At 38.6% G+C, this 16,166-nt stretch overlaps 1 protein-coding gene and 1 non-coding gene across 8 annotated transcripts in view; one reads left to right on the top strand and one right to left on the bottom strand.

Annotated features, from left to right (window-relative positions):
• The window catches only part of TCF12 (transcription factor 12), a 370,294-nt gene that overhangs the window by 95,896 nt on the left and 258,232 nt on the right, over nucleotides 1-16,166 (bottom strand). For all 7 annotated transcript variants that reach the window (XM_039468699.2, XM_039468700.2, XM_039468695.2 and 4 more), the window contains one exon: nucleotides 3,327-3,462. In XM_039468699.2, coding sequence (XP_039324633.1) covers nucleotides 3,327-3,462 — 136 coding nt within the window. The remainder of the gene's footprint in view (nucleotides 1-3,326; nucleotides 3,463-16,166) is intronic.
• Nucleotides 7,941-8,077, top strand: LOC120364164 (small nucleolar RNA SNORA2/SNORA34 family). The gene has a single exon (XR_005579506.1). It is a non-coding gene; the product is annotated as a small nucleolar RNA SNORA2/SNORA34 family (small nucleolar RNA).

The raw sequence follows: 16,166 nt of genomic DNA, 5'->3' as shown, positions 1-16,166 counted from the left end.
AGTGACTATCCCAGGAGGATGCAAAGTTAAAAAGGCAACTTTATATGTAGCATATGAAGAAAACTGTATACAACAGCAAAGGGTGAAGCATTCATTCCGTACCCCAAAAGGCAGGCCTGTATTTCCTTAAAACAGAAGTACCAAAGATAAACAACATCTGGCACACTCTATATTTGTAAAACCCAACTACTCATAACTAATACAGTATTCCCTTGAGCGAAAGCCACACTCTTTGTATCAAAACAGTCAACTGAACTGATCCTACCAGTTTAGAGCCTATCATTCTACTTCGAAGGCATTATTAGTAAAGGATGTTGCTACTTAGTTTAGGCCAGTTTTTCCATTGCCGTGTGAATAGAACTTTTTCTATTTGGTTACCTACCACTACACAATCAATGTAAAATGTCCAATTTAAAATAATGAACCTGGGATTCACAGATCACTTCTGGGAGGCTGCAAAGTGCGACAGTTAAGAGATGGCTGGGAGTGCTGGCTCACGCCTGTAATCCTAACACTCTGGGGGACCGAGGCAGGCAGATCACCTGAGGTTAGCAGTTCAAGACCAGCCTGGCCAACATGGTAAAACCCTGTCTCTACTAAAAATGCAAAAATAAGCCAGTCATGGTGGCATGTGCCTGTAATCCCAGCTACTCATGAGACTGAGGCAGGAGAATCACTTGAGTCCAGGAAGCCGAAGCTGCAATTTTGCTCTTGTACTCCAGCCTGTGGCACAAGAACAGCAAAACACCATCTCAAAAAAATAAAATAAAGTAAAATAAAATAAAATAAAATGGAGGAGGCTGGCTGGATTCTAATTTCAGCTCCATCATACAGCAGTTAATTACTTAACTCTCTTTGAGCTTTAGTTACTTCCATGTAAAAAGGGGGTAACACATCCTTTTGTGTATTTCATGTAGTGTGTTAATACATGAAAGACACTTAGGGGAGTGCCTAACGAGAGCATGATACTTAACACATTTTAGCCATTATTACTAGGTTTCCATTAAATTGTGGGGAAAAATAATTATAAATTGGGTAATTAGAGACTGTTGTGCAGCATGTTGATTCCCTAAAGCACCTAAATAGTTTGTGAAGATGCTGACATTGATGTAGATGATTTCAAGTCCTTTTAAACCCTAAGACTTTATCAATAACTGCAAATGCTAAGAAAGAATGCCTAACACTGAGAAACAGCTTTAAAGAATGTAATAAGAACCCATGATATGACATTTACACAGTAGACAGGTGGGCAACTCTGGGCATCAAGAGAACTACCATATCCCAACCCAGTCTTGGCCAAGTTATTTACCTTCTCTGGGTCTTGGTTTCTCACTTGTAATATGAAGTTACCATTACAACCTCATAGAGATTTGTAAAAACGCAGTGTGTACAGCTCTGTTCCTGGCATGGAGCAGACAATCAACAGTGTCTATCATCATAGTCAAAATGAAAATGAAGAAGATGTAAGTTTTACTTTATAGAAAAACCTGAATTTTTAAGTCTGGATTTTTCTAAAATTTACTCCCCTCTTTCCTAGTTATTTCGATAATTAATTTTCCCCTGAACTTAATAGAGTGTTAGTTGGTATTAGTACTTTTTGTCACAGTATACCCTCACATAGCACACTAACAAGGTATTTTTCTAGGGTAACACTGACTAGCATTGAATCTAGACTCCAATTAATGTTCCTATCCTGACTAACTCATTAGGTAGGAAACAAGACAGGAGATGGAAAAATGCATTTACAATTTATCATTTCTTTAATAACAAAAAGTGTACTAGTCTAAATCACCTGGGCTGACTTAACAGTATACATACTAAAGCATCCATAATACTGAGAAGTGGATACATCTAATCAGAGTTCTCTACGCTGAATATGATGATCCATCATCATGCTCTTTTATACCCTCAAGCAGACCCTAGCCCCAGAGACCAGGAATATTTCACCAAAACACAGATTAACAGACCGTAGATACACAAATATGAAGCAATCAACAAATGCCTGTGCAATAAAAAACTGACATAAATTTTTGGTGGACTACATTTTAGGAGCTGGCCAATTTTTAATTTAAAAATGCTTTGCAGGTTTAATTTAATTTTCTTGTTTAAAAGATCTTTGGTAGAAATCACTCAAAATTCTGACATTTAAACACAGTTTGGATAAAGCATTAGAGAACACCTAAGGCTTGCCGTAAGCAGCAACACAAAATAGACTGGCCTCGTTAGGCTATGTATAAGACATAGAGGAAGGAAGCTAGTGAAAAAATAATGGGGTTTGAATGCTTCATATGCACAAAGTTTCCTTTTGCAATAACGTTTCAGAACTAGACAGGGGTGATGATACAATGTAGTGAATGTAGTATATGCTACTCAACTGTACAAATTAATATGGTAAATTTTACCTCAATTCAAAAAAACGTGGAGTGGAGAAGCAAGTAATATGCAAAGGACAATGAACCTGGAGTCAGAAAAACTTAAATTTTATTCTAAATACTAATTATATGAATGTGTCCTCCCTTTGGACCCTCAGTTTTTATATTAAATCTAGGATTATATCCACTGACTAACAGGATTGGTGAACTGACGAGATGAGAATGTATATAAAACCACCTTGCAAATTGTGTTGTATCATTTTTAGTAAGGAATAAGGTATTAATATTAGAACATGAAATTCTAATTACAAGAATAAAAAGTAGTGAAGTCTCATTTTTACTTTACCAGTAAAACTGGTTGTTTGAAACTTGTTGTAATTATGCTTACAAAATTGAACAGTCATCCAAAATTATTCATGGCCAAACCTTCCATTAAAAACTTGTAATATATTTATAAAAGTAAGAATTTTGTTACTTCATTTATTAAATATCTAATAGATGTATTATTTTTGTGCAAATAAGCCCTGACACATATATGATACCCAAGAATCCAAATATCTTCTAATTAAAAGCACAGCCAGGGCTGGGTAATCTCACACCTGTAATCCCAGCACTTTGGGAGGCTGAGATGGGCAGGTCACTTGAGCTCAAGAGTTCAAGAGCAGCCTGGGCAACATGGCAAAACCCTGGCTCTACAAAAAATAAAAAATCAGCCAGGCACAGTGGCACGTGTCTACAATCTCAGCTACTTTGGAGGCTGAGGTGGGAGGATGGCTTGAGCACAGAGGCTAAGGCTGTAGTAAACCAAGATTGTGCCGTTGCATTCCTGCATGGGTAACAGAGTGAGATCCTGTCTTAAACAAAAAGGAAAAAAAAGCACACCAAGAAGTACAGACTAAGGAAAGAAACAACAACAACATCTGTGGGATGAGATTTGTTGTGTGATACACTCACCAAGCGCTGCAGAGTCATGAAGTGGTCTCCTCCTAGAACTTGTGGCAGAGAATGAATAGTAGGCTGTCCCTGGTTTTCCTGAAGAAGACAGCTGTGCTGGGCTCCCAAGCCCTATATCTTGTCTCAGGAGACTAGACTATAAAACAAGACCAAGGAAACAAGTTATTTTCCTGCTGATACTGATCCAAACCTGAAAATTTCATCACTTATGAATTATTTATAGTAACTTCAGCAATGTCTTAACTTAGGAAGCACCCAATAAGTACTTTTTGAATTTAATTAGACCACTGGTTTCAGCCCAGACTATCTTTTTTTTTCTCCACCCTCACATTGTCTGCTTTTTTTTTTTTTTTTTTTTTTTGAGACAGAGTCGTCTCAATTACTGACTCAGGCTAGAGTGCAGTAGTGAGATCTTGGCTCACTGCAACCTCTGCCTTCTGGGCTCAAGTAATTCTCCTGCCTCAGCCTCCCGAAAGCTCAGATTACAGGTACGCACGACAATGCCTGGCTAATTTTTGAATGTTTAGCAGAGATGGGGTTTTACTATATTGGCCAGGCTGGTCTCAAACTCCTGACCTCAGGTAAGCCAGCCGCCTCAGGCTGTCAAAATGCTAGAATTACAGCTCTGAGCCACTGCACCTGGCCACATTTTCTGCTTTTTAATAATTACGTAGATCTATACAATCTTAGGGTTGAAAGACCCTTTAGTGGCTGTGTGGTCCCACGCTTTTTAATCATTAGTATTTTGAAAAATGGTCACTAGTCTTTGCTTTAATACTTTCATGAACACATAAGGCAGCAAAAATTCTGTTCTTCTTCCTTTCCTTTTTAGAGATGGATCATGCTCCCATGCAGGATGGAATGCAGTGGCATGATAACAGTTTACTATAGTCTGGAATCTGGGCTGAAGTAAACCTACCGCCTTAGCCTCCTGAAATAGCAAGGAGTACGGGCACATGCCACCACACACAGCTAATTTTCAAATTTTTTTGTAGAGATGGGGTCTCCCTAACCTGCCCAGGCTGGTCTTAAACTCCTAGGCTCAAGCAACCTTCCTGCCTTGGCCTCAAAAAGAGCTGGGATTACTGGAGTGAGCCACTGCAGCTAGCCCATTCCTGCTTTCTTCACTTGTGTCTCATGACACTGAGTTTGAGAGTCCTCCTCACCATCTCTTTTTTAACACTATATTTAAGTAACCTATTTATGTCAGCTAATATTAAGAGGTTAAGAGTGATCGATCACATGCTTATGTGGGTCTTCATTTTGATGCACGTGCTGCTATTAACTCACGTCCTTTCAATGTTGTACTTGTATAGTTTGTGCTTTTTGGTCCCAAATACAAGACTTAACATTTATCTCTAATAAAATTCATCTTATTACACTTGATCCATAATCATCCACCCTTTCACATCTTTTTCAGATTCTCAATCTGTCAACCAATGTATTTGGTAGCCTTTTTAATGTCTTAGGCATAGAAAATATGATTAAGAGAAAAACCATCAGGATGGCAAGGATGAGGAGAGAGACCTGAGGTAGTACAGTGACATTATAAGACTGTCAAGTGCTTCATTTCTAATTCAGATTCAGCAGCCCTAACCTACTAATCCAGTAACCCTATTACAAAACAAACGAGGTTAGTTGGGCAGAATTTTGCTCTGAGATTTCTAGTAGCTGAGATGAAATGGGATCACAGAACTGAAAGACAGGATAGAGAAAGAAGACCTCAAAAGGAAGGCAGGTTGAAGCACACTTGAGAAAATACTCTCAAGTGAAAAGAGCTGCAATTCCTCCAGTACATTTACTACCCACCCCCCCACCATATGTTTAATACCCCTTAATGCCATCACCATACTCTTAGTAGTAGTTGTTTCAGTCGCTGAGTATCACAAAGGAACTGAGAAATAAACTTCAGCTCTGGTCAAAAAGAATCAGCAGAACTTTTGAACAGTAGCCCTAACAGCCCAATCTCTGCCTCCAGACTAACAGTCAAGAAAAACAGTCATTTAAATGACTTTTCTTTGGTGTTTAAGCTTTTTAAAAAGGTGAGGTGGAATTTATATAACATAAAGTTAAACACTGAATATTTTCAATCAGTGGCATTTAGTACATTCATAACGTTGTTCAACCATCACCACTCTCTAGGTTCTGGAACATTCTCATCACCACAAAAGGAAACTCCATATCCATTAAGCACTTACTCCCCATTCCACCTTCTCCCAGCCAATGGCAACCACGAGTCTGTCTCTATGAGTTTGCCCATTCAGAATATTTCACAAAAATGGACTCCTACAATATATGGCCTTTTGTGTCTGTCTTCTCACATTTAGAACAGTGTTTTGGAAGTTCTTCTATATTATATAGCACGTATCAGAGTACTTCATTCCTTTTTAGGATACTATTCCATTGAATATGGATATACACAAACTGTTTACGCATTCACCCACTGATGGACGTTTTACTTGTTTCCAGCTATTAACTACTGTGTATAGTACTGCTACATAGATTCATACAAAAGTATTTGAGTATTTGTTTTAAATTCTTTTGGGTATATAACTAGCAGTGAAATTGCAGGGTCATATGTGTAATTCTATGCTTAACTTTTTGAGGAACTGCCAAACTGTTTTCCATAGTGGCTGCACTATTTTACAGTCCTACTCGTAATGTACAAGGGTTCCAATTTCTCCATATCCTTGCCTAGCTCCTGTTTGCTTTTTAAATTATTGCCATCCTTGAGGGGCAAAGTGGTATCTCATTTGTAGTGGTTTTGATTTGCATAACACTAATGACTAATGATACTGATCATCTTTTCATGGGCTTGACGTATATTACAGTATCTCCTTTGGAAAAATGTTTAGTCAAGTCCTTTGCCCATTTTTTTAAACTGGGTTATCATTTTGTTGTTGAATTGTATGAGTTCTTTACATACTCTGGATACTAGAGTTACCAGATATATAAATTGCAAAATGTTCTCTCATACTGGCCAAAGTAATTTATAGATTCAATGCCATCCCCATCAAGCTACCATTGATTTTCTTCACAGAATTAGAAAAAATTACTTTAAATTTCATACGGAACCAAAAAAGAGCCCACATAGCCAAGACAATCTTAAGCAAAAAGAACCAAGCTGGAGGCATCACGCTATCTGATTTCAAACTATCCTACAAGGCTATACTAATCAAAACAGCATAGTGCTGGTACCAAAACAGATATATAGACCAATGGAACAAAACAGAGACCTCAGAAATAACACCATGGATCTACAACCATCTGATCTTTGAAAAACCTGAAAAAACAGCAGCAGGGAAACAATTCCCTATTTAAGAAATGGTGTTGGGAAAACTGGCTAGCCATATGCAGAAAACTAAAACTGGACCCCTTCCTTATCCCTTATACAAAAATTAACTCAAGATGTATCAAAAACTTGAACCTAAGACATAAAACCATAAAAAACCTAGAAGAATATCTAGGCAATACCATTCAGGACACAGGCATGGGCAAAGGCTTCATGACTAAAACACCAAAAGCAATGGCAACAAAAGCCAAAACTGACAAATGGGATTTTAATTAAACCAAAGAGCTTCTGTACAGCAAAACAAACTATCATCAGAGTGAACAGGTAACCTGCAGAATGGAAGAAAATTTTTGCCATCTATCCAACTGAAAAAGGGCTAATATCCAGCATCTACGAAGAACTTAAACAAATTTACAAGAAAAAAACAATGCCATCAAAAAGTGAGCGAAGGATATGAACAGATATTACTCAAAAGAAGACATTTATGTGGCCAACAAACATATGAAAAAAAAGCTCTTCATCACCAGTCATTAGAGAAATGCAAATCAAAACCACAAGAAGGTATCTCATGCGAGTTAGAAAGGTGATCATTGAGAAGTCAGGAAACAACAGATGCTGGAGAGAATGTGGAGAAACAGGAATGTTTTTACACTGTTCGTCGGAGTGTACATTAGTTCAACCAATGTGGAAGATGGTGTGGCGACTCCTCAAGGATCTAGAACCAGAAATACCATTTGACTCTGCAATCCCATTACTGGGTATATACCCAAAGGATTATAAATCATTCTACTACAAAGACACATGCACACGTATGTTTATTGCACCACTGTTCACAATAGCAAAGACTTGGAACCAACGCAAAAGCCCATCAATGACAGACTGGATAAAGACAATGTGGCACAAATACACCCTGGAATATTGTGCAACTATAAAAAAGGATGAGTTCATGTCCTTTGCAGGGACATGGATGAAGCTGGAAACTATCATTCTCAGCAAACACACACAAGAACAGAAAACCAAACACCACATGTTCTCACTCATAAGTGGGAGTTGGACAATGAAAACACATGGACACTGGGAGATGAATATCATATACTGGGGCCTGTCAGGGGCATAGGGACTAGGAGAGAGACAACATTAGGAGAAACAGCTAATGTAGATGACAGGCTGATGGGTGCAGCAAACCACCATGCCACGTGTATACCCTATGTAACAAACCTGCATGTTCTGCACATGTACCCCAGAACTTAAAGCGTAACAAAAAAATTCCACATAAATTTAAAGATCAACATTTTCATTTCTGAAAAAAAAAGGCCATTGGATGGGCCCTGAATCAAGGCCAGCAGTTTGCTGAGGCTGTTGGTTTCAAGCAGGAGCCTAAAGAATTATCTTTCTACGGTCTGTTGGCCATTTCATGACTTCGGAAATGTAGTGGCCAATCCATTAGAAAGAAACACGAGTCATCAGAAAAAAAAAAAAAAAAAGGCCAAGCACAGTGGCTCATGCCTGTAATCCCCACACTTTGGGAGGCAGAGATGGGTGGATCACCTGAGGTCAGGAGTTCGAGACCAGCCTGGCCAACATGGTGACACCCCATCTCTTTAAAAAAAAAAAAAAAAAGCCACTGGAAGTTTGATAGGAATTGCACTGAATCCACAGACTCTCTGGGGAGTACTGACATCTTAATATTAAGGACTGAATATCAAACTTATTTACATTTATTTACATCTTCTTTAATTTCCTCTGGCAGTGTTTTTTAGTTTCCAGTGTACAATACTTCACTTTCAAATTAATTCTTAGTGATTTCCAAAGGAAACAAAAAAAAAATTAAAGAAATTAAACTAATTCTTAGGTATTTGATTCCTTTAAATACTACTGTAAATGGAGATGTTTTCTTAATTTTGTTTTTGGTTTATTACTAAATAAACCATATATCCTGCAACTTTACTAAATTTATTTATTTATTTATTTTGAGATACAGTCTTGTTCTGTTGCCCAGACTGGAGTGCAGTGGCACGATCTCAGCTCAATACAACCTCTGCCTTGTGGGTTCAGGTGATTCTCTTGCCTCAGTCTCCTGAGTAGCTGGGATTATAGGCTGTCCACTACCACATCTGGCTAATTTTTGTATTTTTAGTAGACACAGGGTTTCACCATATTGGTCACACTGGTACTGAACTCCTGATCTTGTGATCCACCCACTGCAGCCTCCCAAAGTGCTAGGATTACAGGGGTGAGCCACTGTGCCCAGTCTAATTTATTTATTAACTCTAATAGTTTTATTGTTAATTCCTTAGGATTTTGTATACATAGGATCATAACATCTGTCAATAAGGATAGTTTTACTTCTTTTACAATTTGGATACCCTTTCTTTTTCTCACCTAACTAATCTATTTTTTTGAGACAGAGTCTCGCTCTATCTCCCAGGCTCCGAGGCTGGAGTGTAATGGTGCGATCTTGGCTCACTGCAACCTCTACTTCCAGGTTCAAATGATTCTCCTGCCTTAGCCTCCTGAGTAGCTGGGACTACAGATGTGCGCTACCATGCCCAGCTAATTTTTGTATTTTAAGTAGAGATGGGATTTCACCATGTTGGTCAGGCTGGTCCTGAACTCCTGACCTCATGATCTGCCCACCTTAGCCTCCCACAGTGCTGGGATTACAGACGTGAGCCACAGTGCCCAGCCACTAATCTGTTTAGAAAAAGCTTGTCCAACCTGCAGCCTGTGGGCCACATGATCCAAGATGGCTTTGAACAGGGGTCCCCAAACTATTTACATAGGGGGCCAGTTCACTGTCCCTCAGACCGTTGGAGGGCCGGACTATGCAGGGTGTGACACCCTTCACAACCAGCGCTGCTGCCTCCACTATCCCAGACAGCGGTATACAGTGTCACAGGCCCAGCACTGCCTCCAGTGCTGTATACAGGGATGGCGGTGATCAGCCTGTGACACTGTGTATACAGCGTCCTGGACATCTGCAGTAGCGGTGGGCCTCTTCTGTGGGAAGCCCACTGCTGCATGTTTCCCCTATTATAAGACACCTCCTAAAAATAAGACAGCCCCCGTCTTTTGGGGGTAAAATTAATATAAGACAAGGTCTTATAATACGGGAAACACGGTGTGCAGTAATGTGGGGAGAGACTTTTGGGCAAAGGGAGGTAATAGGGGCCATTATGTTGTTGTACGTTTGGGGGAGTATGGGGGCCATTGTACTGTGTAGTAATGGTTATAGTGCTTTGCCTTTCTTCCTACTTCTGCTGTTATTTCACACTGCTTCCGGTGATGTGGGGCGCTGCAGCCGCAGACCGGATGTGCGTCATATGACGCGCTTCCAGAGCCGTGATGCGTGCGTCCTGCGTCACCAGAAGTAGTACTGTACGTGAGTGATGCCGCGCTTTGCGGCGCCGCCACATACAGTACTCCAGGAGCACAGGATGCGAATGCATCCTGTGCTCCTCTCACTGACCACCAATGAAAGAGGTGCCCCTTCCTGAAGTGCAGTGGGGGCCGGATAAATGGCCTCAGGGAGCCGCAGTTTGGGGACCCCTGGCTTTGAATGTTGCTCAACACAAATTCATAAAGTTTTCTTTGAGACAAAGTCTTGCTTTGTTGCCCAGGCTGCAGTGCAATGGCTTGATCTTGGCTCACTGCAACCTCTGCCTCCTGGGTTCAAGCAATTCTCCTGCCTCAGCCTGCAGAGTAGCTGGGATTACAGGCATAAACCTCCATGTCCCACTAATTTTTTTGTATTTTTAGTAGAGATGGGGTTTCACCACGTTGGTCAGGCTAGTTTTGAACTCCTGAACTTGTGATCTGCCTGCCTCGGCCTTCCAAAGTGCTGGGATTATAGGCGTGAGCCACCATACCTGGCCTCATAAACTTTCTTAAAATATTGAGGTTTTTGTTTGTTTGTTTGTTTAAAGCTCATCAGCTATCATTAGTGTTAGTGTACTTGATGTGCAGCCCAAGACAATCGTTTTTCAAATGTGGCTCAGGGAAGCCAAAAGAGTGAACACCCCTGGTTTAGAACTTCCAGTACAGTGCTGGATGTAAGCAGTAAACATAGACAATATTGTTTTGTTCCGAATCTTAGGGAGATGATTTTCACAGTTAACCTCGAGTATATTAGCTGTGGATTTTTGGAAATGACTTTTACCAAATGCAGTTAAGTTCTCTTCTCTTATTTCTAACTTGTTAAATGGTATGATCATGAAAGTGAAAGAGTGTTGGATTTCGTCTTTTTTTTTTTTAGACAGAGTCTCACTTTGTCACTGAGGCTGGAGTGAGGTGGTATGATCTTGGGTTACTGCAAGTTCCACCTCCCAGGTTCAAGCAATTCTCCTGCCTAAGCCTCCTAAGGAGCTGGGATTACAGGTGTGTGCTACCATGCCTGGCTAATTTTTGTATTCTTAGTAAAGACAGAGTTTCGCCATGTTGGCCATGCTGGTCTTCAACTTCTGGCCTCAAGTGATCTGCCCACCTTGGCCTCTCAAGGTGTTGAGATTACTGGCTGAGCCACCGCATCCAGCCAAGATTCTTTTTTGTCATCAATTGAGATAACCATTATGAGTTTCTCCCCCCTTCATTATATTTGTGTGGTTAATTACAGAGACTAAGTATCATAGGTTGAACTATCCCTGCATTCCTGGAATAAAACTTCCTTAGTTGTGATGCATAATCTTTTCAATATGTTGCTGGATTCACTCTGCTAACATTTTTTAAGAGGAATATGCAAAAAGGATATTGATCTATAATTTCCTTTTTCCTCTATTATTTTCATCTGAATTTGATATCAGGATTATGCTGACTTTACAGAATGAGTTAGGAAGTATTTGAGAGGAACTGGCATTATTTCTTCTTTAAAGGACTGGCAGAATTCACTAGTGAAGCCATTTGGTCCTGGACTTTTCTTTTTTCTTTAGATGGTCTCGCTCTGTTACCCAGGCTGAAATGCAGTGGCTTAATCATGGCTTACTGCAGCCTTGACCTCCTGGGCTCAACTGATCCTCTCATCTCAGCCTTCTGAGTAGCTAGGTCTGCAGGCGGATGCCATCATATTCAGTTAATTTTAAAATGTTTTATAGAGATCAGATCTAATCACATTGCCCAGGCTGGTCTTGAACTCCACAGTTCAAGTGATCCTCCCACCTCAGCCTGCTAAAATGCTAAGATTACAGGCATGAGCCGCCAGGTCCAGCCTTTGACTTTTCTTTAATGGGAGGGTTCTTATTACTAATTCTATCTCTTTACTGGTTTTAGCTCTGTTCAGATTTTCTATTTCTTCTTAAGCCAGTTTTGGTAGTGTGTTTATTTCTAGGAATTTGTCCATTTCACCCAGACTAATTTTTTAGCACATAATTATTCATAGTAATGTCTTATAATCTTTTTTTATTTCTGTAAAGTCAGTAGTAATATCCTGTATTCCCATTTAGTAGTTTGACATTGTTTTTTTTTTTTCTTAGTCAATCTAGATAAAGGTTTCTCAATTTTGTTGATCCTTTTATTTACTTTTATTCTTGTTAGCTTTTTGAGACACGAGTTTGCTCTGTTGCTCAGGCTGGAGTGCAGTGGCATGAACAGGGCTCACTAAAGCTTCAACCTCTCAGGCTCAAGCAATCTTCCTACCTAAGCCTCCTGAGTAGCTGGGACCACAGATTTGTACCACCACACCTCGCTAATTTTTAAACTGTTATGTAGAGATGGGGGCCTCATTAGGTTGCCAGGGTTGGTCTTGAACCGCCCTCAAGCGATCCTCCTGCCTTGGCCTCTCAAAAGTGACGGAATTACAGGTGTGAATCACCATGTTGATTTTTTTTTTTTTTTGAGACAGAGTTTCACTCATTACCCAAGCTGGAGTGCAATGGTGTGATCTCGGCTCACCGCAACCTCCGCCTCCTGGGTTCAGGCAATTCTCCTGCCTCAGTCTCCTGAGTAGCTGGGATTACAGGCACGCACCACCATGCCCAGCTAATTTTTTGTATTTTTAGTAGAGACGGGGTTTCACCATGTTGACCAGGATGGTCTCGATCTCTTGACTTCGTGATCCACCCGCCTTGGCCTCCCAAAGTGCTGGGATTACAGGTTTGAGCCACCGCGCCCAGCCTATCATGCTGATATTTTTAAAGAATCAATTTCAATTTTGTTGATTCTATTAGCCTTCTGGTTTCTATTTTGTTTATTTCTGTTGTAATCTTTTTTTATTTCATTTCTTCTGCTGATTTTCAATTTAGTTTGTTCTTCTTTTACTTGTTTCTTAAGGTAGGAAGTCACATTATTGATTTCAGAGCTTGCTTCTTTTCAAATGTAGGCATTTACAATAATAAATTTCCCTCTGATTATGGCTTCTGCTGCATCTCCTAAGTTCTGCTATGCTGTCTTTTCATTTCCACTTAATGCTTCAGTTTCTTTAAATCTTATTCAACAATGTTGAAGCATACACGAAGCAGACAATGTACTACACCAGCCAAAGGTCATTCATTACATCTTTTAGAAATACTCATAATTAAGAATGTAATATTCCAGACTCCCCAAAGTGTACAAAAGAAAAGCTGATCCATTCCCTTATAAAGGAGGAAAGTAGAGAGAAGACAATTTCAGTTACCAGGCAATATAATGTGTCTATGAAAAGATTATATAATATTAACTTAATTATTTAGCATTAATTGTAAAAATTCCAATAGATACAGCATTTGGTAGATTGGGAGATAAAGATGTGATTATCAGACATGAAGAAGAAATAGTCTCCATCAAAATAATAACCTCCAGAAGAAATGATAAAAGGGAGAAAATGATCAATATAAATATAAACAATAGGCATATGTATTCTATTTATCTGACAGACCATGAGCTATGGATTTTCTGACGGTGTGATCTGTCTGAGAGTAGTATGACCCAGGAATCATTAAGCCTCCCATAGATGTTATGCTGAAATGTCCATTGTCACATCTGTTTTACATTTCTTTTATTTTGCCCATGCTGGCACATTCAACATTGCTTAAATGGCAAGATCAGAATATGGTTCATAGTACACTAGATGGAACATATTATTACCACATGCTTAAGGGCAGGAGTCAAGTACCTTGAAGTTTTCCTTTAAACATCACTGGTATTTCAACAGGATGTTTCCTGCTCAGTGCCAAACGAACTTTCATTGATATGTTTTGAGGTACCTACTGTATTTACTACTTCATCTGCATTTTCTCAAGTGGAAGGCACATATGAAGCCGGTAATAATATACACATAAATATATCAGAAGGAAAGACATGTGTATGTCTCTCAACAGTGTCCCTTACACTAACATTCCCTGGCATACACATTCTAATGGGAATATAAGATAATGATTTATATTAGGGATCAACAAACCACAGCTCAGAGGAGAAAGTGGGTCTGTTTTTGAAAATATTCTTTTTGAAATACAGTCTCAAATGAAACACAATATATTTATGTATTAGCTATGGCTGTTTTCATGCAACAGTTTTCATGCAGAGTTCAGTGTTGCAATAGAAAAAGTATGGTCTGTTAAAATGTAAAATTTGGCTCTTTTTGGACCTTTTTTTTTGGGCTGCTAATCTAGTATGTCAGAGGAGGGACAAAGGACTAAGTCTGGAGGGTGGTTAAGAAAAATCTGTTTGCTTACTAAGGTAAAGATAAACTTTCAGACGAGTAAAATTTAGCCAGTGAGTTGTTTCTTCAAAGAAATAAAATAGTAGTCATAATAAGAACTAGAGAGGAATGAAATAATCTAAATGATGAAAAGGAAGTGTAAAGTCTACAAAAATACTGATGTTCTGGAAACAGCACTAGTTTTGGAGTTAGGCATCCTGAGTCCAAATCCTGACTGGTAATCTTGGACAAATTATCTAACATTAATGAATCTGTTTCCTCTTCTACAAATAGCTCACAAGGTTGCTGGAAGACATAAACAAGGCTTAAAAGAAAAGTATACAGCACGGTTATTGGCCCTGGTTAATGGAAAACAACTCAGTTTCATTTTTTCTTTTCCCATTAACTCACCACATTATAAATATTACAAAATGACTCAGATGAATGATATTTTTATTCTGTGTCCTAGGCATAAACCTTTTGTCTTAAGTAAGTAATCTAAGTTTTCAGGAGACTCTGTCTGCCCTGAATTCAAGCTGACTGGGTTACAACTCCCAATGGCTATAGTTAAAAAGGATGCTGGAAATAGGCAAGAGAATAGGGACAGAAGTGACAGATCCCTAGAGAGGACTGACAGATGCTAAATCCAAAGAGGGGTGTGACAGATCCAAGCAATATCAATTAAGATCAAGAATAAACAGGAAAATGTCAACTTATTCTCAAATGATTTAGCAGAAGTGTATTTGTGTATATAAAGTCACATGCAGCATACAAACATATTCATACACACAGAATGAGCAGAAAGAAAAGGAATGTGTATACACAAATGTGATGAAACGTGAACGGATGACTCTTGATGAAAAGCACATGGATGTTCATTATATTACTCTTCATCCTTTTCTATAGGTAGGTAACTTTTCAAAATGAGGAGTTGAAGTAGGGAAGAATAAAATATTGAGGACTCCCTAGTATATTTTCAAAGCTACCATCTCATTTATGATTTATAGCAATCTTTTTATTTTTTGCAATCTTATAGTGACATCCTAATAATATGAATTTAGGTCTGCTCAGAAAGCCCTTTCCTCAATACAACAAGACTTCTATGTTAGTTCAGGAACACATACCATTTTTAAGATGGTTAACTTGAAAACGTAAATGAACTTGTGCATTACAATTCCAAGGCTGAGGTGGCTACAGAACACATAATGGTAGATTTTCTATCTATGCAATCAATAGTAAAGAAAGAAAAAAAGGAAAACAAATCTTTTTAGGAAAAAAACAAGTTTACTTGCTACCAGTTTTAGTGTTGATATTTTCCTCAATATGCACAAATCTGGATATGTGGTTAGGAAATGCCATTTTCTTATTCCACAGTGAGTATTAATACCAAAAAAGACGCACAGGCTATACTTCACTCGGCTCTCCTCATCACAGCAATAGCATTTTCCTGTGTTTAATCTGTATCATTATCCATATGATTACGCAAAGAAAAAACTGCTCCTTTTTAAGAATATAAGACCATATTTTATCCTGTTAACAAAAATAAAATATTCAGTACTCTAAGAATTACGAAAAGTTTAAAATAAAATTTTCTCCACAAGAACTTGACAATCTACAAATATTTAACAAAACAATGAAAAAAACACAATTAAAAAAAATCAAGTGCTAAACTATAAAAGCCTAAGATGTTGATAATCTAATCTTAAAAAAATAATGTATTTTTCTTTGAGTATTCAAACATTTAGACAACACTAAAGCCAAATAAACTATTTTATTTTTCTTCTCCTAAAATAAAATTAGTTATCAGCTTATATTATTGATTTTTCTGTCTTCCTAAAACAAATGAGAAGCATTATTGATTACCACTGATCTTGTCCTGGAGGTATCTTCGGCAAAAAGAATACAAAAATATCCCAGAGGATACAGAACTAGACAAAGCAGT

Source organism: Saimiri boliviensis, chromosome 2, assembly GCF_048565385.1.
Source record: "Saimiri boliviensis isolate mSaiBol1 chromosome 2, mSaiBol1.pri, whole genome shotgun sequence".
Taxonomy (NCBI): domain Eukaryota; kingdom Metazoa; phylum Chordata; class Mammalia; order Primates; family Cebidae; genus Saimiri; species Saimiri boliviensis.
Note: the sequence above shows the minus strand (reverse complement) of the source record. Positions and strands in the feature narration are given on the sequence as shown.